Genomic DNA, 26,242 nt, shown 5'->3' on the forward strand with positions numbered 1-26,242 from the left:
TTCGATTATCTCGAATAATACGAACGAGACAGTACAGTAATGGTTTAATTCGCGAGTTAAATGAGATGTATCGGACGAGATTTTCAAAATCTCGTTCGAGTTAACCGATACAAATGAATTAAGTCTCAACCCTCAATTCTTTCATTCCCAAATCGATTTTTTTTAATTTTATATATATTTTTTTTGGATTCATTTTTTTTATAGGAATTATTTCTGATTTTTTTTTCAGATTTTTTAAATGGATAAAAACCATTGTCTCAATGTTAAATGAGATAACTTGAACGAGACGAGACATATCGTCCGAGTCAACTCAGTATCAGAGTTGAACGAGACGAGACGTAATACCGAGTTTAAAAACCATTAAGGGGGGTATATCAAATATGAGGGTATTTTGACCTTTCCAAGAAAGTTTTTTTTAGTCACTCATGAAAGACTAAAGTCAAGGGGTATGTCATAAGTTTGAAAACTCAATGGTATCCCAAATAATCACACATGGCTTATGTCAAAACTCAAAATTACACTTTCAAAAACAAAGGGGTTTTCCATTATTAGCAAACTCTTGGAGGACTTATAGTCAAGGAAATCAGCTTGATTGGTTCCTGTCGACTTGATTAGAACATTTTTAATGTGTACCTGATCAATGGGTTTGAAGATGGTGTTCAAGGGGCAGGGTAAGCTTGACGCGCTTTACGACCTACACACGACCATTGATTTGCTTCAATAAAATGTATTTTCAAATAACAAAAATACTTTTGTTTAAAGATGTGGGCTCGTAATGATTTAAATATGAATAATGCTGAAGTGACCTCGGGCTGGACCCTCATATCGCAATTCTTAACGTGAAAAGTTATAGGAACCATAGATGCATTTCATCGAGATATGAGTGAAAAAGCATATATGATTTATATCCACTTTCACATCAAGAAGTGCGATACGAGGTCCCGCAAGACTCCTTACATATATATTGCAAATGCCTTTTCTTTAATACAGATGAAGTACCACTTTCTTATTATTACTATTAAGGACCGACTAGTTGCACACCACTCATTATCAATTGCATTTCATCACTTAAAAACTTCTTTTTGCACTCCATTTGAATGATTACACTCCAAAAATAATATAAAAAATATTACATACCCTTTCTTTTTCTTCTTTTCTAATCATGTCCACATAAACTATTGATGGTTCAATCATTTTTGTATAATCTATTCTATATGCAAACATCACAAATCCCTTGTAATCACGATGTATCAATATTGATATTCCAAGGATTGACTGGTTTTGATCATTTTGAAGTCCTTGTAAGGTTTAAGAAACTCATTAGAATCCATGTCGACATTTCAAACCAATCAATGATCTGGTGTGCAACTAGTTCATCTCTTATTATTATTATGATTATTAGTTAACGGTTGAATGATTGAATCTATTGAGATAGAAAAACGGGATGACGAATGGGGCTGGAGTTGAATGGTATTTACAAATAGTGGCTTAATTTTTTGTCTTACAAATCATTTGCTGGAATTTCTTAAGAATTCAAGAAGTTTATGCAAATTTTTACAATACAAATCATTTGCATTATCAAATATCAAAATGCCACAATAAATTAGAGGTGTTCTTGTATAGTATTTAATTTTAAAAAAAAATTTATTCAAAATAAAAACAACTATTTTTTATTTTTGAAAGGTAAGAACAAAATTTTATGGACCCATTAAACCCACGAATATCTGATGAATTTTTTATTGAATTAAATACCACAATTAATTAAATCTATTGGTGATCTCTAGCCAATAGATTCGAATGTAAATATCTCATAATGTGAAAATGTTGGAATCTAAGGACAAGAATTTTGGTATTTTGGTCGACCAAGACAGAAAAATCTAATGGGCCAGTCTGCCACGTGGCATACAAAGAAAACAGGGATGCTGGGTAGCTACCCAACTCTTGGGGGGCAGGATCCGGGCTCTTAGTCTTGATAGTTGACTCTAGTGATGAAGGCTTAGGTGGGTTAAGTCCCACCACAATTAATTGGATGAATATTTGTCTTGTTTTGTAATTTCTAGCTATTTTTAAGGTGTTAGACAACAATACATTTATTTGTCAAAGATTTGATGAAGTCAAGCCAAAATGACAGATGTATCAATGTTTCAGGCCAACAGACCTTATAGAAGTTTTGATCACCACTTGGTGGTCCTATATTTTGATTTTATTGGTGATTTCTTGAATTTAATTTGATGTCCAAATATAATAATAACTAGAAGAAGTCATTTAGGAAATATGATGGAATCCAATATTATTTATTTTTGGCCCAAATACATATATCAAGTTGTGGGCCAATCATTCATTAGGTTAATGGACCAAGAATCTATCACATGGCTCTTCTAGGTCACATATATCAAAAGTTTGATAAACAAATGTTGATGGACAATAAAGGATCTTTATGGTGGTTTTGGGTTTTAGATTTGGAGCTCTTGAATTTTCTATTTCACTCTGTTAGATATAAATAACTTGAACCGTGATAATATGATGCTCCCCTCAAACAAATACCACTACACCCCCATGATAGACCCATAGATCATTTGCCTTGGGATACATAAGAAAAAATATTTATGATTTTGCATATCCCAAGGCAAATGATCTATAGTTCTGTGATTGGGGGGGCGTAGGGGGAGTTGTCAGAAGGGACTGTCATATTATCACGACTTAAATAACTAATTAAAAGATTACCAACAAATAAATAACTTGAATCGTGATAATACCCCTCTCACAAATGCCCCCATCACAAAACCGTAGTCATTTACCTTGAGATACACAAGAAAAAAGATGTATAATTCTACGTATCCCGATTCAAATGATCTATGGTCCTGTGATGGGGGGTGTAAGGGAGTTGTCAGAAGGGGGTGTCATATTATCACGACTCAAATAATTAATTAAAAGAATACTAACGCCAAATATAATTGTTTGAGATTATATTTTAAAATTTGTCCATAGTTCATTCCGACATTTTTAACCTTATGAAAAATTAATTGAAGTTGAAAATGTTCTTTTGATGATTACTAATGTTAAAATTGATTGATAATCGAGCCCACGATGATTACCATTGTAAAGAAAACATAATATCTTGTTTGGATTTTCTTTATGAACTAATTTGATTTTTTAAAACCATAGTTTTCACCCTAATCATTAAGACAAGGTAAGACATGATGTTAATAATTTGTTAGATTTCCCACAAGAGGAGATATTTTGATGAACTTCTATTGCCACAACAAGTCTTTATTATGACATGTCAATAATAAAATTAAATTGATGTCAAAGATAATGGGGACGATTTTTTAAATATTCATCGTGATGTCCCATTATTTTTCTTTTTACAAATAAAACTAGAGGAGAGAAATAGGAAAACAGAAGGAGCAAGGAAAAAAACAAAGATAGAACAAACGAATAGAGAAAGGGGGAGAAGAGGGGGGGGGGGAACAATTTTTATTGGGTGAATTATTATTTCTGATGCCTATTCATTTTAATTTTCTAAACATGACACAATCTTGTCGGTTTTTCAAGTGACGATGTCACTCATTAAAGTGACAATCTTGCCGATTTATAAGTGACGATCTCGCTAAAAAGGGGGAGAAGAGGGGGGGGGGGGGAACAATTTTTATTGGGTAAATTATTATTTCCGATGCCTATTCATTTTAATTTCAAAACGTGACACAATCTTGTCGGTTTTTCAAGTGACGATGTCACTCATTAAAGTGACAATCTTGCCGATTTATAAGTGACGATCTCGCTAAAAGCTACGAATCTACGAGATAGTCATTTGACATATGTGAAAATGTCACTTCAAACTTGCAATATCGTCATCAAATGTCACTTGAAACTTGCAATATCTTCCCACTGAGATCAAGTGAGCCTCTTTCAGCACCTTTGTATACCACATATGGAAGGAGAGATGCAATAGGATATTCAACAAGAAGGTTTTTCCTGAGGATACTATCTTGTTCTCCATTGTCCAAGACTTGGGACTCAAGTTTAGTGGAGATGTGGCTATTGTGGAAGATTCCAACTTCAATAGAAGTTTTTTGAATCTTGGGCTATTGAGGTTAACTATATGCTTTCCTTCCCAAAGCTGTGCAAATGGACTCCTCCGTTACATTGGTGGATGCTAAATTGTGATGACTCTTTTAGAGGTAGTGTTGGGGGCATGGGTGCCATTATTCATGATCACCAGGGAGATCTTATTTGGGTTGCTGCTATAGGGGTTAGAGGGAGATCCGTGCTAGCCCACAAGTTGCTAACTATTCAAATGCGTCTTGGGAATGTCGTAAAGCTAGGTGGACAAGCTATCAAAGTGGTTTCTGATTCAAAGGTGGCCATTGAAGCCTTAACGGGTCATGTCGACCCTTTTCAGTATACCTGGAGGATTATCAGGGATATTGAGGAATTAAGGTACAGGTTTTGGGAGTGTTGTTTTTTTTTCCTTCACTTATAGAGAAGCTAATCATGCCGTGGATTACTTAGCTGGCTTATGTAATTTTGATTCCTGTGTGGAAATCCTCCCTGAGTTTGTTCTTCTTGATCTTTCTAAGTTTATTAAGGAAGATGCTGAGGGGAGGATGTTCCTTAAATTGTAATTGTTCTTTTTTTGGTCAGGGGTCTGCCTAACCCGAAATTATATTTTCAATATATATACGTCATCTAAAAAACCTATATACGTCATCTAAAAAACCTTCGAAAATAAAGGTTCACGTTTTGGTAAATAGAATGAATAGTAAGCCACCATGAGAATTTCGTCAAAAGTTTCACATTTTGATAATTCTCACTTTTTTAGTGATTTTCTTTTTTCCTTAAGATTTTACGTTCAATGTATGAAGTATTCATATCTCAATCAAACTAGAAGGCCTTACCAAGGGAAGTCTACCTTGACTTCAAAAGTTTGGTTGGTAACCCATTTTTCATGGGTAAGAAGATCATTAATCTTTATAAAATTTTCTAAGGTAAGAAGAACCTCAAAAGAAAAACTAGAGAAATGGGTTTAAAAATTTTATCTTGTTTCTTGGATTGATGGGGTCTCCCATGATTGTGACCATGGGAGACACTCGCATCCTATGATCACTTGATTTCCTTGAGTTGGTAAGGAAAATCCTCAGAGGAAGAAAAAAACTTAAAACTTTAAGATCCATTGTAGAGTACTAGTCAAATGGGGGCAAATTTGATGTCTAAATTCTAATCCAACTTATTTATAAAAAAAGTACATATCATTAAAAGGAATGCATGAGGAGTAAAATAAGTATGGAAAGGTTTTTTTGTACTCTTCCATTCCTCGAGATATACCTTAAAATGAAAGATGTTGATGAACCAGAATGCTTCGTTGATGTTGGTGAAGGTCCACCTGGTTGAATCCTCTTTGATTCCAATAGACTGGAATAGTTGTAGAAGGATGAGTACCCTGGTGTGGGGTCTGCCAACATTCCTTAGACGATTTTGTTAGTACAGTAATTTTATTGAAAGAGATAGAAAAGTCTGAAAGATAGAGATGATGAATGGTCTCCAAATTTTTTGTTACATGACCCGGTCCAAGCAAAGTCTGATGGACCAAAGGTTGGCCTGCTATCATAGGGATCACCTCATTACAAAAATAGAAAAAAAACTATTGACACCTAAAAACATACTAAAACACACATATTAAACTTTATTAAGTAGGAAAAAAGAAATATATAAGTTCAAAAATCCATATGATTTTGACAAATGGTTGAAGATGAGGTTGGCAACAACATCTCTTTAAAAGTTTTGGTTTGATTTACATTTAAAGTGGAATGAGCCTTAATTTGTTATAAAAATTATGTTTTTCCATGAAGAATCAAGGGTTTATGAAAAGGTATGTCTATTTGCACACATCAAAATGGTTCACTTCACCCACTTGCTTGTGATACCCACCTTAACTTTAAAATATCCCTTTGTACATGTTAAAACTCATGAGCCTAACTCATCCCCACAAAATCAGCTTGTAAGGTGAGGATTTTCCCAAGTTTATATATAACCTAAGGTTATAATACCTAGGCGATGTGGGACTATTGCTCATACCCCCCCCCCCTTCACGTGTAACGTGTCCCCTACATCCCTGTGGTTACTTGCTCTGATACCATGTAGAAGCCCATGGGCCTAAATCATCATCACAAAACCGACTTGTAAGGAGAAGGTTGCCCCCGTTTTATACATTTTCGATCCCAATAGTACCCAGGCGATATAGGAGTATTCCGACACTCCCCCTCAATGCTAGGGCTGGAGACACTCGCCTCCCCCCCCTCCCCCCCATGCAAGGCTAGAGATATTAACCTAACCCATACACCTGCTCTAATACCATGTTAAAGCTCATGGGCTTTGTAAACACCCAAATTTGAACGGGCCCTCAACACAAAGTGCCCAAAAATATAAATAGGCCCCAAACTCCAAACCTCTAAAACTTGTATATTTTTCAAATAAATGGTATAGGGCCCCTTTTGCTTGGCCCATAGGCTAAGAACTCTTCCCTCCTTTGTGTCATCACCACATCACCTCTCAACTCAACCCAATCCTAAATATACCTTAATCTAAAAAAATCCAATCCAACCCAACCCCTAAGACCATTAGTCTTAAATCATCTCACTTTTCAACCCAACTTAGAATCCAACCCAAAACTTAAGCCTAAATCTCAATCCAAGCCTAATGATCACAACCAATCACCAATGATCATCACACTGAGACACATGTCATCATCTTAACTCACCTCCCTAATTTATCTACCAACCCCATCATCTTTCTCTAAAAAAATCAACCTATCCACATTTCAACCCACACCCATGTCATAACCTATCCCCATCATTCTCTCCAAATCTATCATCATAAACCACCCCTACACCCCATTTCGTTAATCAACTTACCTAACATACACACTTCACACCTCTTTGACACATGTTACCATATCTTCCACCCTCCAAAAAAATCAACAACTATCTTCTTACACCCTCATTCTTCTAATCAAAATCCACTCCATTTAACCTACTAAACACTCAATCCAAATGGGTACACCCCCCTTCACAAATACCATTCTACCACCCTTAATTTACACACATCCCATTTACAAACCTCACACCATTTTACTCTTTTTTCACCTTTTCACCTCTAAAAATCTCCTCAAAAGTCTTATAACTATCCATTCTTACCACAATATTCCCAAGACTTGAACACACCCCTCAAGTTATCTCCCTCAACACTTTCAATCTCATTTAAAAACCCCACACTCTCAAATCTCCTCTCAACCTAAAATCTCTACTCACCTCAATTCTTTCTCATATCTCATCTGTCTAAAACCTCTCATCCTTACACTATCCATTACCCAACTCTCATCTTTACAAAATATAAAGAAATCAAGGCTTTTCCATTGAAGATCAAGAAAAATAAATCAAGTTTCAAGGTAGGGTATAGTAGGAATAACGTAATCCCCATTTCTTCGTCCCCTCTTATTTTTCTCAATTTTTGTCAAAAATGTAATTTTAAGACAAGATTTTGGGATTTCTATTTCTCAATGAGGAGACCCCCCATGATATGTGCCAAAATTAAGGTCCCTTCATCTATGAACACAAATAAAATGTTTTTCTTAAATTTTACTTTTTTTATTTTATTTTCATCAAAATATCCACGTTTGTAAGGTTACCATCTAAGATGGAGAGAAAGAGGTGCCTAACACCTTCTCCAACCTCTATTGGAATCTCTTACCTAGATCTTTAGGTAGATTAGCTTCCTTATCCAAATCTCAAAGTGACTATTTGCTTTAAAAAATGAAATTTTCAAGATAATTAATCGGGTGACCATTCAAACCATTTTCTAAAAAAGAATGGTGGCGACTCCAAACCAACATGGAATTTGAAATTCACTTGGTGGATTTCTCATGTCTACAAGCTTAACCCATCCTCACAAAATTGACTTGTAAAGTGAAGATTGGCCCAGTTTTATACCTAGCCCAAGGTTATGATACACATGCGATGTGGGACTATCTCTCACAGTACACACCTAATAAATATGTTTTAACTTCCATGGCTTATTGCACAAACCTAAAGGTACCGAATCATTTTTTCATCTCTTTTTTTTTTCTCTCTCTATCTCTTTCTCTCTTTCTCATTTCTTCTTCTTCTTCTTTATTACATCTTGAAAGATTTCAATAAGGGTTTTAAGCTTTGATCTTATTTGTTTTTCTTACCCTAACACTTCCAATTGGGTCGAAATCGTTCAAACGAGAGTGTTATATTCAGTAAGTACCTATCGAATTGGTTTTACAATGGTCAGTAGAATTTTTTTTTTTCCAATAGGTACTTACCAAATATGTATGGTAATATTCGGTAGGTACCCACCAAATTTACTAAGTCAAGTTCGGTTTGAACCTACCGAACAGAAATGTAAATTTTTTTTCAAGTTCTTTTATTTAAAATCATCCTTTTGAGATTTTAATAACGGGTTTTCCATCTTCCTTGACAATTAAATGCAAAAAAAAAAAAAAAAGGTAAAAGAAATAAGATAACTTGAAAAAAAAAAATCTAAAATCTAAAACCTAAAATCCAATCTCAATTTATTCAATTTTTTACAAAACTCAGAAGGAGATGAATATGAAAAAGAAGAAGGAGGAGGAAGATGAAGAAGGAAAAAAGAAGAAGAAAATGAGTTTTGGGTTTTTGTTCAATAAGTAGTGGTGTACGCAATAAATCAAAATGAAATGGTGAAATGATAAATTTTTTTTTTTAAATGTACAAAATTCAGTTAATTGAGTGTATGCATGTGTGCAACTAGACTGACTCTTTAGGTAATGTCAAGAGGCTGTGATGAGAATATTTTGGTAATTTAAGTAATCTCTCATGGAAGATAGAAGTCTGGGGGAGGTCATCAACTCCAAAATGTGGGGTCTCTCTTATTTTCATTTTCACTAAAACCTAGAGCGTACCTAAAAATAACCTTACTTTTTAATGTTATAAATCAGATGAAAATATCAAAACGGACAAGAACGAGCGTTACCAAAAGACAAAACTCTTCTACGGTCCTCCACGTGGCGCCTTAAAGAATAGTCAGTATTACCCAACTGTAATAAAGATTAGAAAAAAAAAAAAAAAAAAGCAGCGTTCCAAATATATGACACGTGGCATGAGAGTATATATGTTATTCTATTTGAAAGCGATAACAAAGGTAGATTTTGGGACGAGAGAGAGAGAGAGAGAGATAAGGTGATGAGAGACATTGTCGTGTCACTTGTGTTTGTGTTAAAGCTTAGAGACAAAAAGATACGAGACAAAAGAAGCCTAATTTCTTTCTCTTGATAGTACTTGTGGAACCACATAAAGAAGATATTATATAGGATTAAAGTGGGTATATTTTTATTTTATGTCTTGTTAGGGGTTGGGACTTAGTCAATTTAATAACAATATGTATTAATTATCAAAAGTAATAAAGGGTAGTTGTGAAGGTGAAGAATTGGTGTGGTACTGTTAAAAGAATTTATTTGTTGTAATGTAAGGACCTAATCAATTCCATAACAATATGAATTTAATTACAAATATAATAAAGAGTAGTTGTATCTCGAGATTCATTACTTGTCAAAGAAATTTCGATGTTAAAGTCAGACTCTAGAATCTTATATTGGAATCAGATTGATAAACCTTTGGATATAAATTTATGCCCATTTTTCAGTAACTTTCCTTACTTTTTTTAGTGGTACACAATTATACACCTCTTCCTTGGATGTGTGGTGATCGTGATTATATTGCTATTTGAAGTCTCGCCGACTTTACTATATTGTTACGATTCTCATTTTGGTTTCATCTATCAGGATGTGACCTTGACGACAATGACATTTTATGATTTATTTAGTTAAAAATACATTTTAGTTCTCATTTTGATAAAAACTTTTATGTGTTAAATTTTATTTTTGACAAAGAGATTAAAAGAATAATGGGATTGTGATTTGCTTTGTGTCAAGTGGTATTAGGGCAGTTTGCTTGTGGCGTTGATACGTTCACATTAAATTTTCATGTTCTGTCGATGGTATGAACATTATTTTCAATTTTTTCTTTTGCTTGGTCCCAAATGTTGTTAATTTGTTCATGGATTGCTCCAAATTTCTCCCAATCCCTGAACAAAAATCAATGTAATAAAGCACATTCCAATATTGTCAATTTTTCATGCATGTCGACAAATAATTTTAACTTTATTCCTTTTCATTCCTCCCCCTCTATAAGAAGAGGCGTGTTGGAGGGACCTCAAGATTCTACCTCATGTCATACTTTCTTGATGGGTAATTGTATAAGAAACATAGATGTTTTCACTTGTATCTCGATGAAAAACATCTATGATTCCTACACACTTCCACTTCAAGAAAGTAAGATATGAGGTACAATCTTGAGGTCAATTCAACATTATTCTTATAAAAATACCCTGTCAACTTTATTGTATTTTCTCATTTTTTCATCTACTCGTTTTTCAATAATACACCTTCAACTGTATTGTCTTTTCTCTTTTACTGGAGGTATATGCAAACTCTATTGTAACAATAGAACTGCTATCATTTTCATATATTTTATAAATAAAAATGACACATGAAGTCGTGTTATATATATATAGCACTCCAATTTGTACGAACCTATTAGAAAAAATTTAAATTTTCAAAATCACAAATTGATTTCAATTAAGAGTTTAAAGCCTTTCAACGAGTCCACATTGCATAATAATTGCCAATTGACACCTTTCTTCATACATGTACACATGCATTATCTGATATTGTTTTACATGTTCAAATCTTGTCCCTAATTCATATCCAATTCCATGCCCACTTTGTTAACCCATTGCTTCAAATATATAAATCGACCCAAGTTCATACCCGTTCCTTAATCCAAACTCATTCTCTATTATCCAATCTGTTACCCATGTCTTGACCCAATATCAAGTCCACATTCAAGTCTAATCTAAATATCCAAACCTAAACCATCTTAAGGTCATAACCCAAACCCAAAATCAAAATCAAATTCTAAACACATACCAAGCTCATTATCTTACACTTCCCCCAAATTGGGACACATGTTGGTATATCATAAGCCTTAACACCCAATACTCTATCCTAATTAGAGAGTCAATTCCCTTAAGAAATTCCAAGAGTGCTCTCCTCAGTAAGTGAAGTCAAACCAAAAAGGTAATTTGATTTTGATAAAAATCCTTAAAATTGGGAGAACTTTCAATCCTACCCTTAAAAAATGAGAATCTTCAAGTACATACATGGAATTCTCCCATTAGTCTATTTAAAAAATATACATCCACCATTGTTTTATGAGTTATTTACAAATAAAATAAGGTATACCTTTACACATTCACTTTCATACTCACCTTCCCAAAAATATTTTTGTTCTCTCGCCTATATTTACTAAAAAAGCAAATACCAAAAATACTTTTAGAGTTTTTTCTCATAAATTTCATGTTTTAGGATTTTTTTCTCAATCTAAAACTCTACCAAAATCTTTACTCTACCTCTCTAACCTTCTTTCAACTCCAAAATATTTATCAATTTCTCAACTTTCAACCAACAACTCTCATCCTCTCTAATCATCTACCTTAACTAAAGTTTTCAACTTTCAAATTACTTCTCTCAAGATTCAAAATCATTCAAGAACATCAAGGAATAAGGTGGGTATAGATTATGATTTTTTATTTAAGCACTTGCACATTCTACTCCTAACCCTATATTTATTTTTACGTTCATAAATTATTTATGATGTAATGCACACCTTCTCCCATCTTCGGTAGGTTAGACTTTGGTTCGGCCGAAAGGATGAGGGTTGAGTCTTCTTTCCCTTATGATATATCTCATGTATCATATTGTACACAATGCACCCACTTACATATGCTTGACAATAATGAAGAAATGTGTCTCCCTCTTGTTGGGGTTGAAACATTAAGTTTCTAACTTTTTATACATGTATTAAGGTTATGACACTCAGGGAACTCCATCATAGAGTCTCTCTAAAAAATTCAAATCAACATTCATACTAATAAAAAATAATGTAAACTAGATGAGTTATCATTTTTCATAAGTTGTTCCCAATGTCACACTAATATCAAAATTATTTTCTAAGGGAACATTTTCACATATTGCACGTACCACTTCTAAACATGCATTTTTATGCATTTTTTATATTCTTAAATTTTTCAAAGATTAGCCAAGTTCAAGATAATCACCTTTGGTGGAGAGGATGTGATGCCTAACACTTTCCCTATCCTCTAACCAAACCTTCCTACTTAGATCTTAGGTAGACCATGCCTTTTTCATATACAAGAGTTACTACAATGATAAAACTAATTTCAAAATCATTTTGGGTTCACATTCACACATATTTAAAAAAAATGGCGACGACTTCAAATAACGTAGTATTGAGGTTCTATGATATATATATAGATATTGGTAAGCATGTTTTTAATGATTTTAATAACTCGATGCTAGCGGAATTTGACCCTAGGTCTCTAGTATATATATATATTTCACATTTAATTACTATCGAGTTCGACGATTTTTTTCTTATGGAAATATTATCAAAATCGATTGTAATTAAATAAAAAGTGGTGTACTCACTAGTTAATGTCGTGTTGACCATTTAATTACTTAGTGTCGAGTTCAACATTTGATTACTAAGTGTCGAACTCACCACTTAGTGTTGAGTTCTCCACTTTTTATTTAATTAGTGTCGAGTTTACTACTTTTTACTTAATTACTATCGAATTCGACAAAATTTTCATAAGAAAAAAATCGTTGAACTCGACACTGTAAATGTAAATTAGATTTTTCAATATATATATTTTTTAGTTCGATGTTGTGTAAATCTCCTTCAAACACTCAAAATGCATAAGTCATTGTTGCAAAATAAAAAATGAAAATACTAAAGTAACATTATGGGAGACATCACGGGAGACATTTTTGACGTGGAAGTGTGTAGGAACCATAGATACTTTTTATCAAGATGTCACTCATATTTCAATGAAAATCATCGATCGTTCCTACACACTTCCACGTTAGAAATGTTTCCCATGATGCCCCTACAATGTTACTCCAGCATGACTCAATGAAAAATTACAACTTAATCATAAAAAAATTAAATCTCAATTTTGTTGTTCATTTTTCTTGACGAAACTTCAAAAAAAAAAAAAAAAAAAAAGATGCGTCTAAATGTTCAAAAGTAAGAGAAAATCATTGTATATTAATTATTCATGATCAAAGATTGTCGGAAATGATCATCAGCTCCATTGGAAAATCTAACTATGTGAAAAAGTTTACAAAAGGGTAGTTCAAGTATTTCAAAGATCTTATAGACGTGAGATGAGTTCGAGAGACTTGGACTATTAAGAAATCACCCAAAAATTAAGGATTATTTAGAAAAAAATAAAATCCCTTAGGTAGCGTCCTTCAAGTAATTTTTCCTATTAAAAAACCTGGAAATCTGTTATAAATTTCATAAATAGGTGAAAAGGTGATTTAAAATAGGAGTCAAAAAAAAAAAAAAGCGCGTGACCCACAGGAGCTACAATTATTTGAAAAAACGCAATTCCGGCTTTTGGGTCCCCGTTCGCAAGAGTGATTAAGAAATACCCCTAAAGATTATAGTGAATATTTGAGATGCCCCTATATTTTCAAATTGATTGCTTGCACCATGGTCCTCTACTAGAGATTAATAGAAAATGACTGAAACACCCATTCTCAATCCCATGCCAAGAAATCCTTGACTTTTTCTGCAAAAATCACTGGTCTTTAACATCTTTTTAGAATAGAAATTTTCATTTATTTGGAATCAATTGATTTTCCTACCCTAAATAACTTTTAGAAGAAAAAAAAAATAAAAATCCAATCTTTAGTATTTGATTTATTACACAATCTTTTAAAACTTACTTATTTTCGATTTATTGATTTAGAAGATAAAATATTAGAGAAAGTTGGAATAATTAATCAAATCCTACCCAAAAGAAAATAAAAAACAAAAACAATCGGGGATCTTGTCACCAAAACTCAAGGTTGAAGAAAGGTTTTGGAGAAAAAATTCAAGGTGTTTGGTAAGACCTTGAAGATAAGGTCATTTTGGTCATTAGACTATCCATATTAAATCAATAGCGTATGTCATTAGTTTGAAAATACAAGGGTATCTCAAATATTTTCCAAAATACGGGGGTGGTATTATTTCAAAATTACCTAAAACTCAAGTACTCAATACTTCATGTAGACCCTACATATGGCCCAAGCCCATCTTGCCGGCCCGACCACATACATACTCTCCCCATTCTTCAAAACCTCAAAAATCTCTCCACTTCATCACCATCTCTCTCTCTCTCAAATGGAAACATCTCCTCCAGATGAGTCGATCTCAGCCGCACAGCCATGGCCAGACGATCTCGTTGAAGATCTCCAGAACATGAGTTTCAACTCCACAACCACAACTGACATCAATCGAAGCACAAGTTCTGGCTCTGAAACAACCTGGACAGCTTCAAGCCTGTGTTCCACCTCAACAAAGCCCCACGCTTCCTCTGGAGATCCATGCTGGGATGGAATCAAACGAGTCAGATCGGAATCGGTTAATGGTGGGTTAGGACTCTGTGATTTACGATTCGTTCAGAGATTAGGGAGCGGTGATATTGGGAGCGTTTACTTAGCAGAGCTAAAAGGCGCCTCTGGTTGTACGTTTGCAGCGAAGGTGATGGATAAGAAGGAACTCTCGACTCGGAACAAAGAAGGGAGAGCGAGGACTGAGAGGGAAATATTGGAAATGTTGGATCATCCATTTTTGCCCACACTTTATGCAAGTTTGGAGTCAACGAGGTGGTCATGTTTGTTGACCGAGTTCTGTCCCGGCGGTGATTTGCACGTTCTCCGGCAACGTCAACTGGGGAAACGCTTCGATGAATCTGCCGTCAGGTGCGTACGTTAGCAAATATCTCTGTTTAAAAAAAAAAATTATCCAGTGTGTTAGTGTACACATAATTTTTCGATGTATAATATGGGAGTTCTGCCACGTGTCCTTACGTTCTTGTCGTGGTGGTCCAGTTGTCTAGTTTGAGATTTTGAGTGAGATGTTATTCCTTCTAAAGAGCTGATGGGACCTCTGTCACAACTCTTAAGACTTCTTTTATTGGAAAACTACAGCAATGCCACCTGTACTCAATCGAAGATGATTCAACACGACCCGTTGAGACCTTTCTAAATACTCCCACAATGTCTACCACACAAAATCTCTTAAGAGTTTAAGATCAGTGGTGGTAAGATCCACAAGTTACTTAATAAAGTTACTCGTGGAGTATCATATAGTTCCTTTGTTTATTCCAAATTAAGGGTATTTTGGTCTTTATAACTTTAATGGAAATTTCTATTCCATCGTGTTTCGAAATCTTCGTGATTGATTCGTTTTAGTTGGGCCTCGCGGGATTTCGGGAAGATCCCTTAAACGCTTTTTTCGCTCCGATTCGTTTTTTACGTCTCTGGTTTTAACAAAAATGGGTTGTAGATTATCATTTCCCAATTCCTGCTTTAGTGGCATTAACGCAATTTTTAACTAAACAATGTCCTGAAATTGTCTCTTTGTCTGAATACAATCTTGGCCCCCACCTTATGTTAGCGCACCATAAGTCTGTGGACCCCACGTTCGTCATATTACTTATTAGTTATTTACGTCATAAGACACGTGGTAGGTGTTGATTTAAAATTGACTCCCGGAAGTACAGGATCCGGTCTTTTTTTAATTTTTATTATTATTAGTTACTTAACGAAGTGATTTGAAGTCTTTTGTGTGACGATATGTCTCCAGGTTCTACGCATCTGAAGTGGTGGTGGCTCTAGAGTACGTCCACATGCTTGGGATCGTGTACCGAGACCTCAAACCCGAAAACGTCCTCGTTAGATCAGACGGTCACATAATGTTGACTGATTTTGATCTCTCATTAAAGGGTGATAATTCCACATCAACGGCTCAGATTGTTACTGGTCAAAATTCTTCCATGGCCCCACCATTGGGTGTTGAGCCACCTCAATTTGCTTCCTCCTCATGCATCCTTCCCAATTGCATTGTCCCAGCTGTCTCTTGCTTCCACCCTAAGCGGAAACGTAAGAAGAAACAAAACCTTCACGGTGGGCCTGAATTCGTAGCGGAGCCAATCGATGTAAGATCGATGTCGTTCGTAGGGACCCATGAGTACTTGGCTCCGGAAATTGTATCGGGCGAGGGTCATGGTAGCGCAGTAGATTGGTGGACGCTCGGGATATTCATGTTCGAACTCTTGTATGGGGTTACACCCTTTAAGGGTATAGACAATGAATTAACCATGGCTAACATTGTCGCCCGAGCACTCGAATTCCCTAAAGAGCCATCGGTGGTGGCTTCAACGAAAGATCTTATAATGCAATTGTTGATTAAAGATCCTATAAGACGAATGGGGTCCACCATGGGTGCGACCGCAATCAAACACCACCCATTCTTTCAAGGTGTCAATTGGGCATTGTTGAGGTGTACAAGGCCTCCCTACACTCCCCCACCCTTCACTTCTCGGGATGTCTCGGACGATAGTTGCCCCGATACTCCTGTGGAGTACTACTAGTGATGTTCTAGTAACAAGAATCTTCCACCTAGCATGCCAGTTTTGCTTGTGCTTTCGGTCCTAAAATAGTTCAATTCCTAATTTTTAGGAAAAATTGGCATCGTTTGGATGCATTTATAGCCATGTGAATAGAAAAAATAATAATATTTGGAGCAGAAATTGGCATGAATTGGGTTAAGTTAGGTTTGCTATATATCATAGATGGGTACACATTTATATTTATTGCCAAACAGGTAAGAAACATTGTTAAAAGCCGGTGCCGAGGCTGGACTAGAAGAAGCCAATGCATAGCTGGCACGTGATAAGTTGTTGACCTATGAGGAGGCCAAACCACGGGTTAAAGTGATAATTGAGGTGAAATTTTTTGTTTTTTGCTTCTGCAAAGCGTGCCCCACCCACGTGTACTTTTTAAGGGTGTGGTAAGGTGGGATTTGGGGAGGAGACTAAGAGAGAGAGAGAGAGAGAGAGGGTGGTTATGAGAGGTACTCTGAATTTTTGTATTCTTTTGCAGAAAGTCACATGGTGGGTGCATTTATCAAATATATTTTATTGTGTTTATAATTTTATTATTATATTGATTTGTTGTCGTGGGGAGTTAAATTTGTAAATAGTTAATAAAAAAGATATGTTATGGGCTTAAAATTATTATCACATCTTAAAGGTAATAATTATGTTCTATTTGTGAGATTCTTCTTGTCATTGGTTAAGAGTCATTATTGATTATAAATAGTTAGATTCTCATCATCATCATCATCATATCCTTATCCCAAAGTTTGGGGGTACTATCATATAACTTTATTGAGAGCCTAATGAAGTCAAATAGCAATTGTGAGAGTTGAGAAAACTTGCAATCCAAACTAAGTGTTCTGGTGTAATGTATGTGTTGACAAATGCCCAACCGGTTGGGGAGTAATCTTCACCCAACCCACACTTGACAAATACCAATCCGTGCCCATGCCCAACCTGACCTTTGGCATGAAGTGCTCAACCCAAGTAAGGTTGGCTTATTCCCAAGGTTTTAAAACTCGGTTTCATATCTCGTCTTGTCCAGGCCCAATATCGAGTGGTCTTGGATGAATTTTTCGATACGTTTGAGACGTCTTGTAAGACAAATCAAAAAATTGAATGTGAATCTTAAATCTCAGTAAAAAAAAGTGATTTTGTGAGTTAGTTTCGTTCAATTCCGATACCGAGTTAACTTGGGTGATATGTCTCGGTCTCGGATGAGTTTTAAAATCATGCTTATTCCTCATTAATATTAGATACTTTAATAATGATAATGACTTGTATAAAAGTAGGTGATATATAAAAAAAAATTTAAATCTATAATTATTTATCTTAAAAATATATTTCAAAACTCACATACATGAAATTATAAGCAAATGTTAGGAGACAGATGATGATGATTAACTAAGGTTTGAAATTTGAGTTTCGGAAGGCAAAGAAACAAAGATATTTAAAAATATTTTTTGGGTATAATCGTACAAATCGGGCAACTTGATGTCTATGCCCAAACCTAATCCGATTGGATTCAATCATTTTTTTTTTTTTTTTGCGGTATTGTTGTGCTACATGCGGTAATTATGATAAATAATATAAAAGAGAAAAATAGGAAAGAAATAAAAAAATACACACACAGATTTAACGTGGTTCGACGATGTGCTTACATCCACAGAAACGAGAAGTTGAATTTTCACTATATGTCAAATTAGGGTTACATTAGATGAATTTATAGTAAACCCTACTCGTATAGTAGGTATTAGAAAATTCTAATAATACACCTGTATCGTACTGCAGGGGCGTTGTCCCCGCACCCCCAACCTATTAATTGTCCCCAATAATCCCAAAAACAAATACCATTGTTCACTCCGTTCCGTTCGGTAAGTATTGCATTCCTAGTTCCGTTCAGAATACAACACTTTCCTCTCTTCACTCCAACATCTGCCTGCTTTCTCTATATATGTGTTCCACTTAATATGAGTTACATACTACACACAGGTAGTATGCCCAAACTTGACCCAAGGCTGAGTAGAACCCATTGGGTTCAGGTTTTACCTATCCAAGTTGCAACCCTAGCCCATGGCATATAGGCATGGGATATGATTTGGTATGAGATATGTGTTTGATCAGACACGTGTCAATATCCTCAAGCATGATATTAATCGAGTAGTTAAAGTTATATTTAGGTCCTTTAAAATAGAGTTGTCAACGGATATTAATCGAATCAGATTTAAGCATATCAAAATTTGAGTACGAAAAAAATTATTGGTGTCCTAATTTGAATCAGATGGATGTTGTGAAAATATATTTGAATTTGATAAACTTATTGAATATAAAAAAATATCCAATCCATTCGATAATAAAATGACCGGAATACCCATCTTTTCAACCCTGCTACTAAAAATCCTAGATTGTTGTTATATATGTTTTTACTTTTGTCCCTCAAACGCTTCACTTATATATATATGCGTGTGTGTATCGTTGGGGAAGAAGATCAAGTAAAATCGATTTATTCGATTTTTATCATTTATTAAATATAATAAAATAATATTTCAAATCAGATTTTACGGGACGTATCAATATGTGAATCTGTATCTAAAAATTATTTGAATGTTAAAAAAAAGTCGGATATCCAAAATTTTCAAATAATATTTATTTTTTTAATTATCAAATTCGGATTCTAATTTCGAATATCCATTGATAGTCCTACTTTAAAATCTATAATTGGAGACTATTTGAAAAAAAAAAAAAAAGAGACCCCAAATTGTCCATACCTTGGACGAAAGCTTGAGTCAAGACAGAACAGGGGTCAAAGCCTAGAAAAAATTTAATTTAAGTCTGACTCTGAGTCAGACCCAAGTTCGACTCACAGAGTCAGACCAAATATATTTCCTATAGATATCATGGTCCCCATCAGCCACTTGTCTTCTAAAGCTCCAAAGCTTGAGTTTTTTTATAACTTTTCAGATAACTCGTTTATCACCGACAAATTAAAGCAATCAAGCGTGTTTTTACCATCCTAACCTCACTTTATTTGAAATTACTAAAGTCAACTATGCACTTGGGCTAGAACTTTACATTTTTGACCCCCACTATCATTAAAAAAAATTCTCTAATAAAGACTTACTTTTTTAATACGAATAAAAGAGAACCTTGGGCTAGTTTTGGAAATGGTCGGCTGGACCCTTGTTGCCCTCAAAGGTTATCTAGATAATTTTAAGTAAGAATTTACCACCATAATCTTGAGTTGTCAAAAGCATATGAGAGGTAAATTATCACAAAGACCTTCTTGTTTAGGTAAATACATATTACTCAAAAGGTATTTTGAAGATAATATTTCAAATTTGTAATACGAGGTCTTTCTTATGTTCAAAAAAAATTTTCAAGAAATATTTATGATAATTTACTATTCTATCATTTGATCATCTTGATTGGTAGGAGACAGAATGGTAAATTAGTACAAGACATATTATTGGAGGGTAATTGAAATCCACACTATTGATTTTATTGAATATAAGTACAATTTATGATTTGTAGACTATTATGTCCAAATAATCTATAAATAGAAGAGGGTCTAAAGGCTTCAAAAAAAAATTTCCTAGCTTAGAAATCATGTCCAAATCTCACCTCCTCCTACCTCCCTTCAAACACTCTCTCAAAACATTTAAAAAGAAGAAGATATTTCAGAAGAAGAGCTTAAAGGAGGCAGTCAAGGCAATGTGTAGTATAATATACGCTCTTTTCTTCTAATTCTTTTTTTTCTTTTCTTTCTTTTCTTTTGATTATTAGAAGTCTTGTGTGCAAAACACCTCCAACTTCATTCAAATCAACCGATCAAGCATTGTTTAGGGAAGGCCTTCGTGCAATGGACCAGAAAGAAGAAGAATGATTGGTACTATAGATTTAGAATTTATATTTTCATAAAGCTCGTGCATTGAAGGCAAGATGAACAGACCGGAGATCTCTTTCCAGAGATAGACATCTTTGTCCTAACCAAGATCAAAATCCCACCATTGAAAATTTTTGTATCCTTATAATGTTGTCCTCAATAAGGCCAAGTTATAAGGGATTCTCTCAGGAGATTTTCTTACATTTTATTAGATTCAAATCAAAGTACTCTTGAAAGACACACTTCAATCTCATGAATTTCCAACACTTAACCCAATCTCACATTAATGGGATTATATAGCTAAAAACAATGGATCAATGAGAAAAGTTTGGGCTGACTTGGGGCAGATGATTATTCTTACTAAGAAAAGCTTTCAAGTTGATTTTAATTGGAAAATATCCTTCTTGAAGTTAATTTTCTTCTTACCAAAAGGCAAAGAAATCTTTGAAATAGTTTATGAGTTGTAGCTTATAAAAGAGACATGTGTCAATGCCAACAGAAAATTAGGGACAACAACATCCCAAATTAAGACTCCAAATGGGTTGATTATTTGTTATTAGAATAATTTTTAAGCCTAATTCATCCAAGTAAAAAAATATCTCCAATTAGAGTTCAGTTGGTTAGGTTTTGATAATGATTATACCAATGTACCGAAAATCTAGATTGCTAAAATTTGTATCCGTCTAAGTTCAAGAATGTCATATTTTTCATTTGCGTCAAAAAATAACTTCTATGAGTTTTCCTTGCATGTTTAATCTAAAATAAACTTGCACAAAGATTTTCCTCACTAATTTGAAAATAGACTTGGTTATCATATGGAACCTACATTTTATCTCCATCTCAACTCCAATTACTATCTCAAAATTTTCCAAATCTTTTAAAACGATCAAGTTTATAAGGTAACCATCTTCACGATGGGGTAAGTGGAGGTGCCTAACACCTTTCCCACCTCTTAATGGTTTGACCATTGGAGTCACTTTCCTTTTAAAAAAAAATCTTCTTCAAATAAAAATCTGTTTTGGGTGACCTTTCACACCTTAAAATAAATGAATGTGTGATGTTGGGGAAAAAAAATTAGGATTTTTTTTTATAGACAAAACTGTGTAAGACGAAGATATCATTATCAAATCGAATTTTAATTCGATATCCGAAAAGTCAATCAATTCGAATTCGAATGTGTGTTCCCAACATCCGTCAGATTTCAGATTTGAATTCGGATGTTAAAAAATATTTTGGATTTTAATTCAAAAATACCTATATTCGATTCGATAAACATCTGTTTACAATCCTAGGTAAAAAAATTTGATCTTTCAATGATGTTATTAAAGATCTTCATATTTATGTAAATAGTACATGTAAGGGAACGCTATTGAAGGACAATATTAATTTTTTTTTATATCTATGTAAACAATATATCTAGGAAAATGCTACTTTTTGAGTTTTTTTATGGAATGTTATGATCTTCCACAATTATCTTTCTCCTATTAATATTCTTTACATAAGTATTTCAACCATATTGTCAAGAATGCTAGACATTAATTAGCTTTCCTCATAATTGTATATTTAAAATATTTTATTTATAAATTTGTGGCAAGGGATTTTTCATCTTATTTTTAAAGCACATTAACTTTTTTGTTTTGTTTTGTTTTTTGTTTTTTTTTATTAGAAGGGTATCTCGGCCAGCTTGCACGCACCAACTATTCCCTCCTCCCTGAACAAGGCTTGCGAAACAGAATTTTAATCCTACGATTTGTGACCACTGATATGAGTAGTCGGTGTGAATCGAACTTGAGACCACAGGGGGAGCACACCCCTTGACCCCAAAGTGCTTCCACTCGGCCACCCATCCGGTGGTTTAAAGCACATTAACTTACATGATTGGTAAATTAAGGTAGTGTCACAAATATGGAGGGAATGAATTAGTTTTCAAGAGAACGATAAAGTAGGTAGGTATGATCCAATAAGGTAGCTTAATAATTTTGTAAATTTAGGCAATTTAAATGAATTGTTTGAAATATCTTTTAATTGCAGGTACTAGCGAGTTTAGTTGGTAAAGTCTTTGGGTGATGATATCTGGACCTGAATTTAAATTTCACTAGCATCGCATTACTAAACTCATTAAAAATAGGCTTACTAATAATAATAATAATAATAATAAATAAAAGGTCTTTTAATCTAACATTCAAATGACATTATAGAAATTATGGTCTTGTAAGTGAATATGATAATAAGATTCTATAGAAACAAGTATATTGGACACACTTCTAGTTGAACACAATTGTAAAATCATACTTCAATGTCGTCAAACATGATATTAATCGAGCAATTAATGATATAGAGAGATTTTATTACCATACCAACTTTTGCTAATGCCACCCCAATTCATATGCAAATCACCAAAGAATTAGCACACATTTGGGGGGTCAAAGATAGACTTACAGTGAGGGCACTTACCCCCACAAGAATTTTTAAAGTCTATGGATTAATGAGGTATTGTGACAAATATTAGCGATGGATAGAAAAATTTGTCGCTATTGCCCCCACAAATTTTTTTTTTTTTTCACTTTTAGTTGTCCCCACATGGGCAAAACCCTGGCTTCGCCCATGTTGAGAGTGATGTTAGCAAAAGCTGGTGTGGCAATAAAAGTTCACATGACATATTTAGGGATGGCAATGGGGTGGGTTTAGTCCGGGTTTATAGCTAAATCTGTCCCCGACCCCGATTATATTTGCACTCCCTAAACCCAACCCAACCTTGATTCGGGCCTAAACCCAACCCAACCTTGATTCGGGTCATAATTTTTTGCCCCAACCTTGCCCCCGCCTCTAATAGGTTTTCCCCGCCCCGACCTGACCGCCCTTCAAACTAGCCTATTTTAATTTCAAACCAACCCATTATAATTTTACCAACCTGGCCCATTTTAAATTTTGAATGGTGTTGCGTTTTAATTTTTGAATGATGTTACGGTGTGAGAATTAATTTAAGAAATTGGGGCATTGTAAGTAGAACAGTCAATGGCTCGGGGTTTTGGCTCCATCCGATCCGTTATGGGTCTGGTTTGGGTTTTGAATGGAGGCCTGGTGGGTTGCCCGACCTGCTATACTATATTAAATGCAATATGTAATAATTTTATAATAAATTAATAATGATCCCCTTCGTAGTGTCTTAGAAAATGGGTTTGGTCAGGCCCAAAAATGGCCCGAATGTAGGTGCAAGTGAACCAAACTTAGCCCAAGATTTTATTTATTAAGACAGACCTAATATTTAGATGGGTTGAATTAGGGCCTAATTTTTTAACTTAAAAAAACCCAGCCCATCAACTGCCCTAATTGTAAGTTCAAGAAGGTTTGAACCTAATAAGCTCACAACACATCTTACAACTACACTAAGTGAATTTTGTTATTCAAAAATATATGTATAAATATATATAATCGCACGTGGAGGGGTAGGGGTATCTCAAAACCTTCCCTGCCCGAAATCGATTAGGTTTTTTTATTTTTAATATTGAAACCGTCTCGATATCATTTAGAATAGTAAAAAACCGAACCCTAGATATATTTAGGTAATACTCCTCAATTTATGTTTGAACTTAATATAATCAGTTCATTTTGGTCAGAACTCGATGAAATTGCAACCTTCGACTTCATAATCCCTATATATATAGGCAGTTAGTTATAAAAACTTCAAAAATATCTATTTTATTGTATAATTGTTAAAATTCCATTTTTTTTAGTATTGTAAATAACAAATAAAGTTTAATTAAAAAAAAAACTTAAATAAAGAAAAAAATGTAGAAGATGGTATGTTTCAATTATTTTTAGTTTAATTTAAAATATAAAAAAAAATATTTTTATTTTAGACTTTTAAAAAGTATTATTAATAATATTTATTTTTAGCATCTTTTTTTTTTTAAGTTTAATTTATTTTTAACATTTTTTAAACAAGTTTTTAATTTAGGTAGCAAATCTAAAGAAACAAAATAATTTAAATAGATTTAATATATGAATGAATGTATTATCATTTAAATCACATATTAATTTTATTTTTAGAAATAAAACATAGAAGTTGGTATTTTCAATTATTTTTAGTTTAATTTTAAAATAATAAAAATAATTTACTTTAAACAGTTTTATAAATATTTTTTTAAAATCATTTTTCAAACATATTAACCCACCAAATTTGAATTTTATGAGGTCTGTCGAGTAAATCTCTCATATTTAATTGTGAGCACATTGACAAAGTCAGCATTCACGGAAGTTTGGCAAGGAAAAATTAGAAAAATTCGGGAAAAAACAAAAATATATTGTTACTTCATATAATAACAAAATAACAAATTTTCTCATTAAAATATAGGAGAATCTTTATTGAGAATATGTACAGAATATTCCCTTAGTAAAGAATACAGACCAATTAAGTCCCACTTAATAAAATATAAGTCAATTAAGATTTTTTTGAAGATTTTTTAAATAAAAATACCTGAAATACCTTTTTAACAACTTTTAGAAAGTGTTTGATTTAAAAATATAGGGAGTCATATAAAAAACTTGACCAATTTACTTAGTTATTAATATTTCTGTGAAAAATAAAAAATAAAAAATAAAAAATAAAAAATTTATTTATTAAAAATTATTCATAAATTTAATATAGTTTTATTTGACTCATTTTTGTTAATTTGCTAATTTTTGAGTTAAATCAATTTGATGAAAATTCAAGTCGAGTTTCAAAAGTATGTTTTAATTATTTAAAATTAATTTATATCTATATATATATATATATATATATATATATAATATATATTTTCATAAATCTATAATTATTTATGTTTTAATTTAAAGATAACAAGTTTCGGTAAGAGAAATAAGTTTTTTTTTTTTTTTTTAAATTGATTTATAAGAGATAACCATAGTTAAGAAGTGTCAAACATTGTGCCAAATATTTTTTCAATGTATGGGATAGAAGTTTCGGAATGAGTTGATTTTTTATGATGGGGAGATCATCCTCATAAAAAATCAGCCCATTCCAAAACTTCTAATCCCATCGAAAGTGGTTTACAAAAATTGAATGGTCCATGATACTTCAACTAGTATCCTAGTGTTAGAAGTTTCAGCATAAGATGATTTTTGGTGAGGATGATCCCTTCACCATAGAGATCATTGTTACAAAAAATCATCCCATTTTGAAGATTCTAACCTTTATTTTGAAAAATGTTTGACACAATGTTTGGCTCTCTTTAAGGCCTATGAACGCTTCCATATATATATAAGGTCGGGATCAACTACCTTATTTTTAGTCAAATTTGTATATAAAATTTTGTCTTATATGGGCTAAATGTTTCAGAATGAGCTGCTTTTTTTTTAAGGATGATCTTTATGGTTAGGAGATCATCTTCCAAAACAACCAGTTTCTTCCGAAACTTCCAACCCATGAAAAATGGTTACAAACTAGCGGTTAAAAATCGACGATCCATGACTCTTCAACTTATAAACTAAAGTTGAAATTTTTAGAATGGGCTGAATTTTTTGTGAGGATGGTCTCCTCACCCTAGAGACCATCATTGCCAAAAAAAAAAAAAAAAAAAAAAAAAAAAAAATCAGCTCATTATGAAACTTTTAGTCCATATAGGACAAAACACGTTGACTATATATACACACACACGCTTTGGATACGCTCTCGACTTATTGATATTTTTGAATGGGACGTTCTCACATTACGACTTCCACACT

At 33.5% G+C, this 26,242-nt stretch overlaps 1 protein-coding gene across 1 annotated transcript; it reads left to right on the forward strand.

Moving 5' to 3' along the window:
* Positions 1 to 14,330: 14,330 nt before the first annotated feature.
* LOC147400012 (Protein kinase superfamily protein) lies at positions 14,331 to 17,280 on the forward strand. The gene is made up of 2 exons (XM_086445602.1): positions 14,331 to 14,956; positions 15,843 to 17,280. The coding sequence occupies exons 1-2, from the start codon at positions 14,376 to 14,378 to the stop codon at positions 16,627 to 16,629; spliced, it is 1,368 nt and encodes a 455-aa protein (XP_086301728.1). The 5' UTR covers positions 14,331 to 14,375; the 3' UTR covers positions 16,630 to 17,280.
* Positions 17,281 to 26,242: the final 8,962 nt, after the last annotated feature.

Source organism: Akebia trifoliata, chromosome 6 (genome assembly GCF_017979445.1).
Source record: "Akebia trifoliata isolate Shusen 1 chromosome 6, ASM1797944v1, whole genome shotgun sequence".
NCBI classification, from domain to species: Eukaryota; Viridiplantae; Streptophyta; class Magnoliopsida; order Ranunculales; family Lardizabalaceae; genus Akebia; species Akebia trifoliata.

Excerpts from the sequence above, each read along its gene's own strand:
- LOC147400012 (XM_086445602.1), top strand. The coding sequence starts at position 14,376 with ATGGAAACATCTCCTCCAGATGAGTCGATCTCAGCCGCACAGCCATGG. Across the intron at positions 14,957-15,842 it reads TTCGATGAATCTGCCGTCAG|GTTCTACGCATCTGAAGTGG; the intron begins GTGCGTACGTTA and ends ATATGTCTCCAG.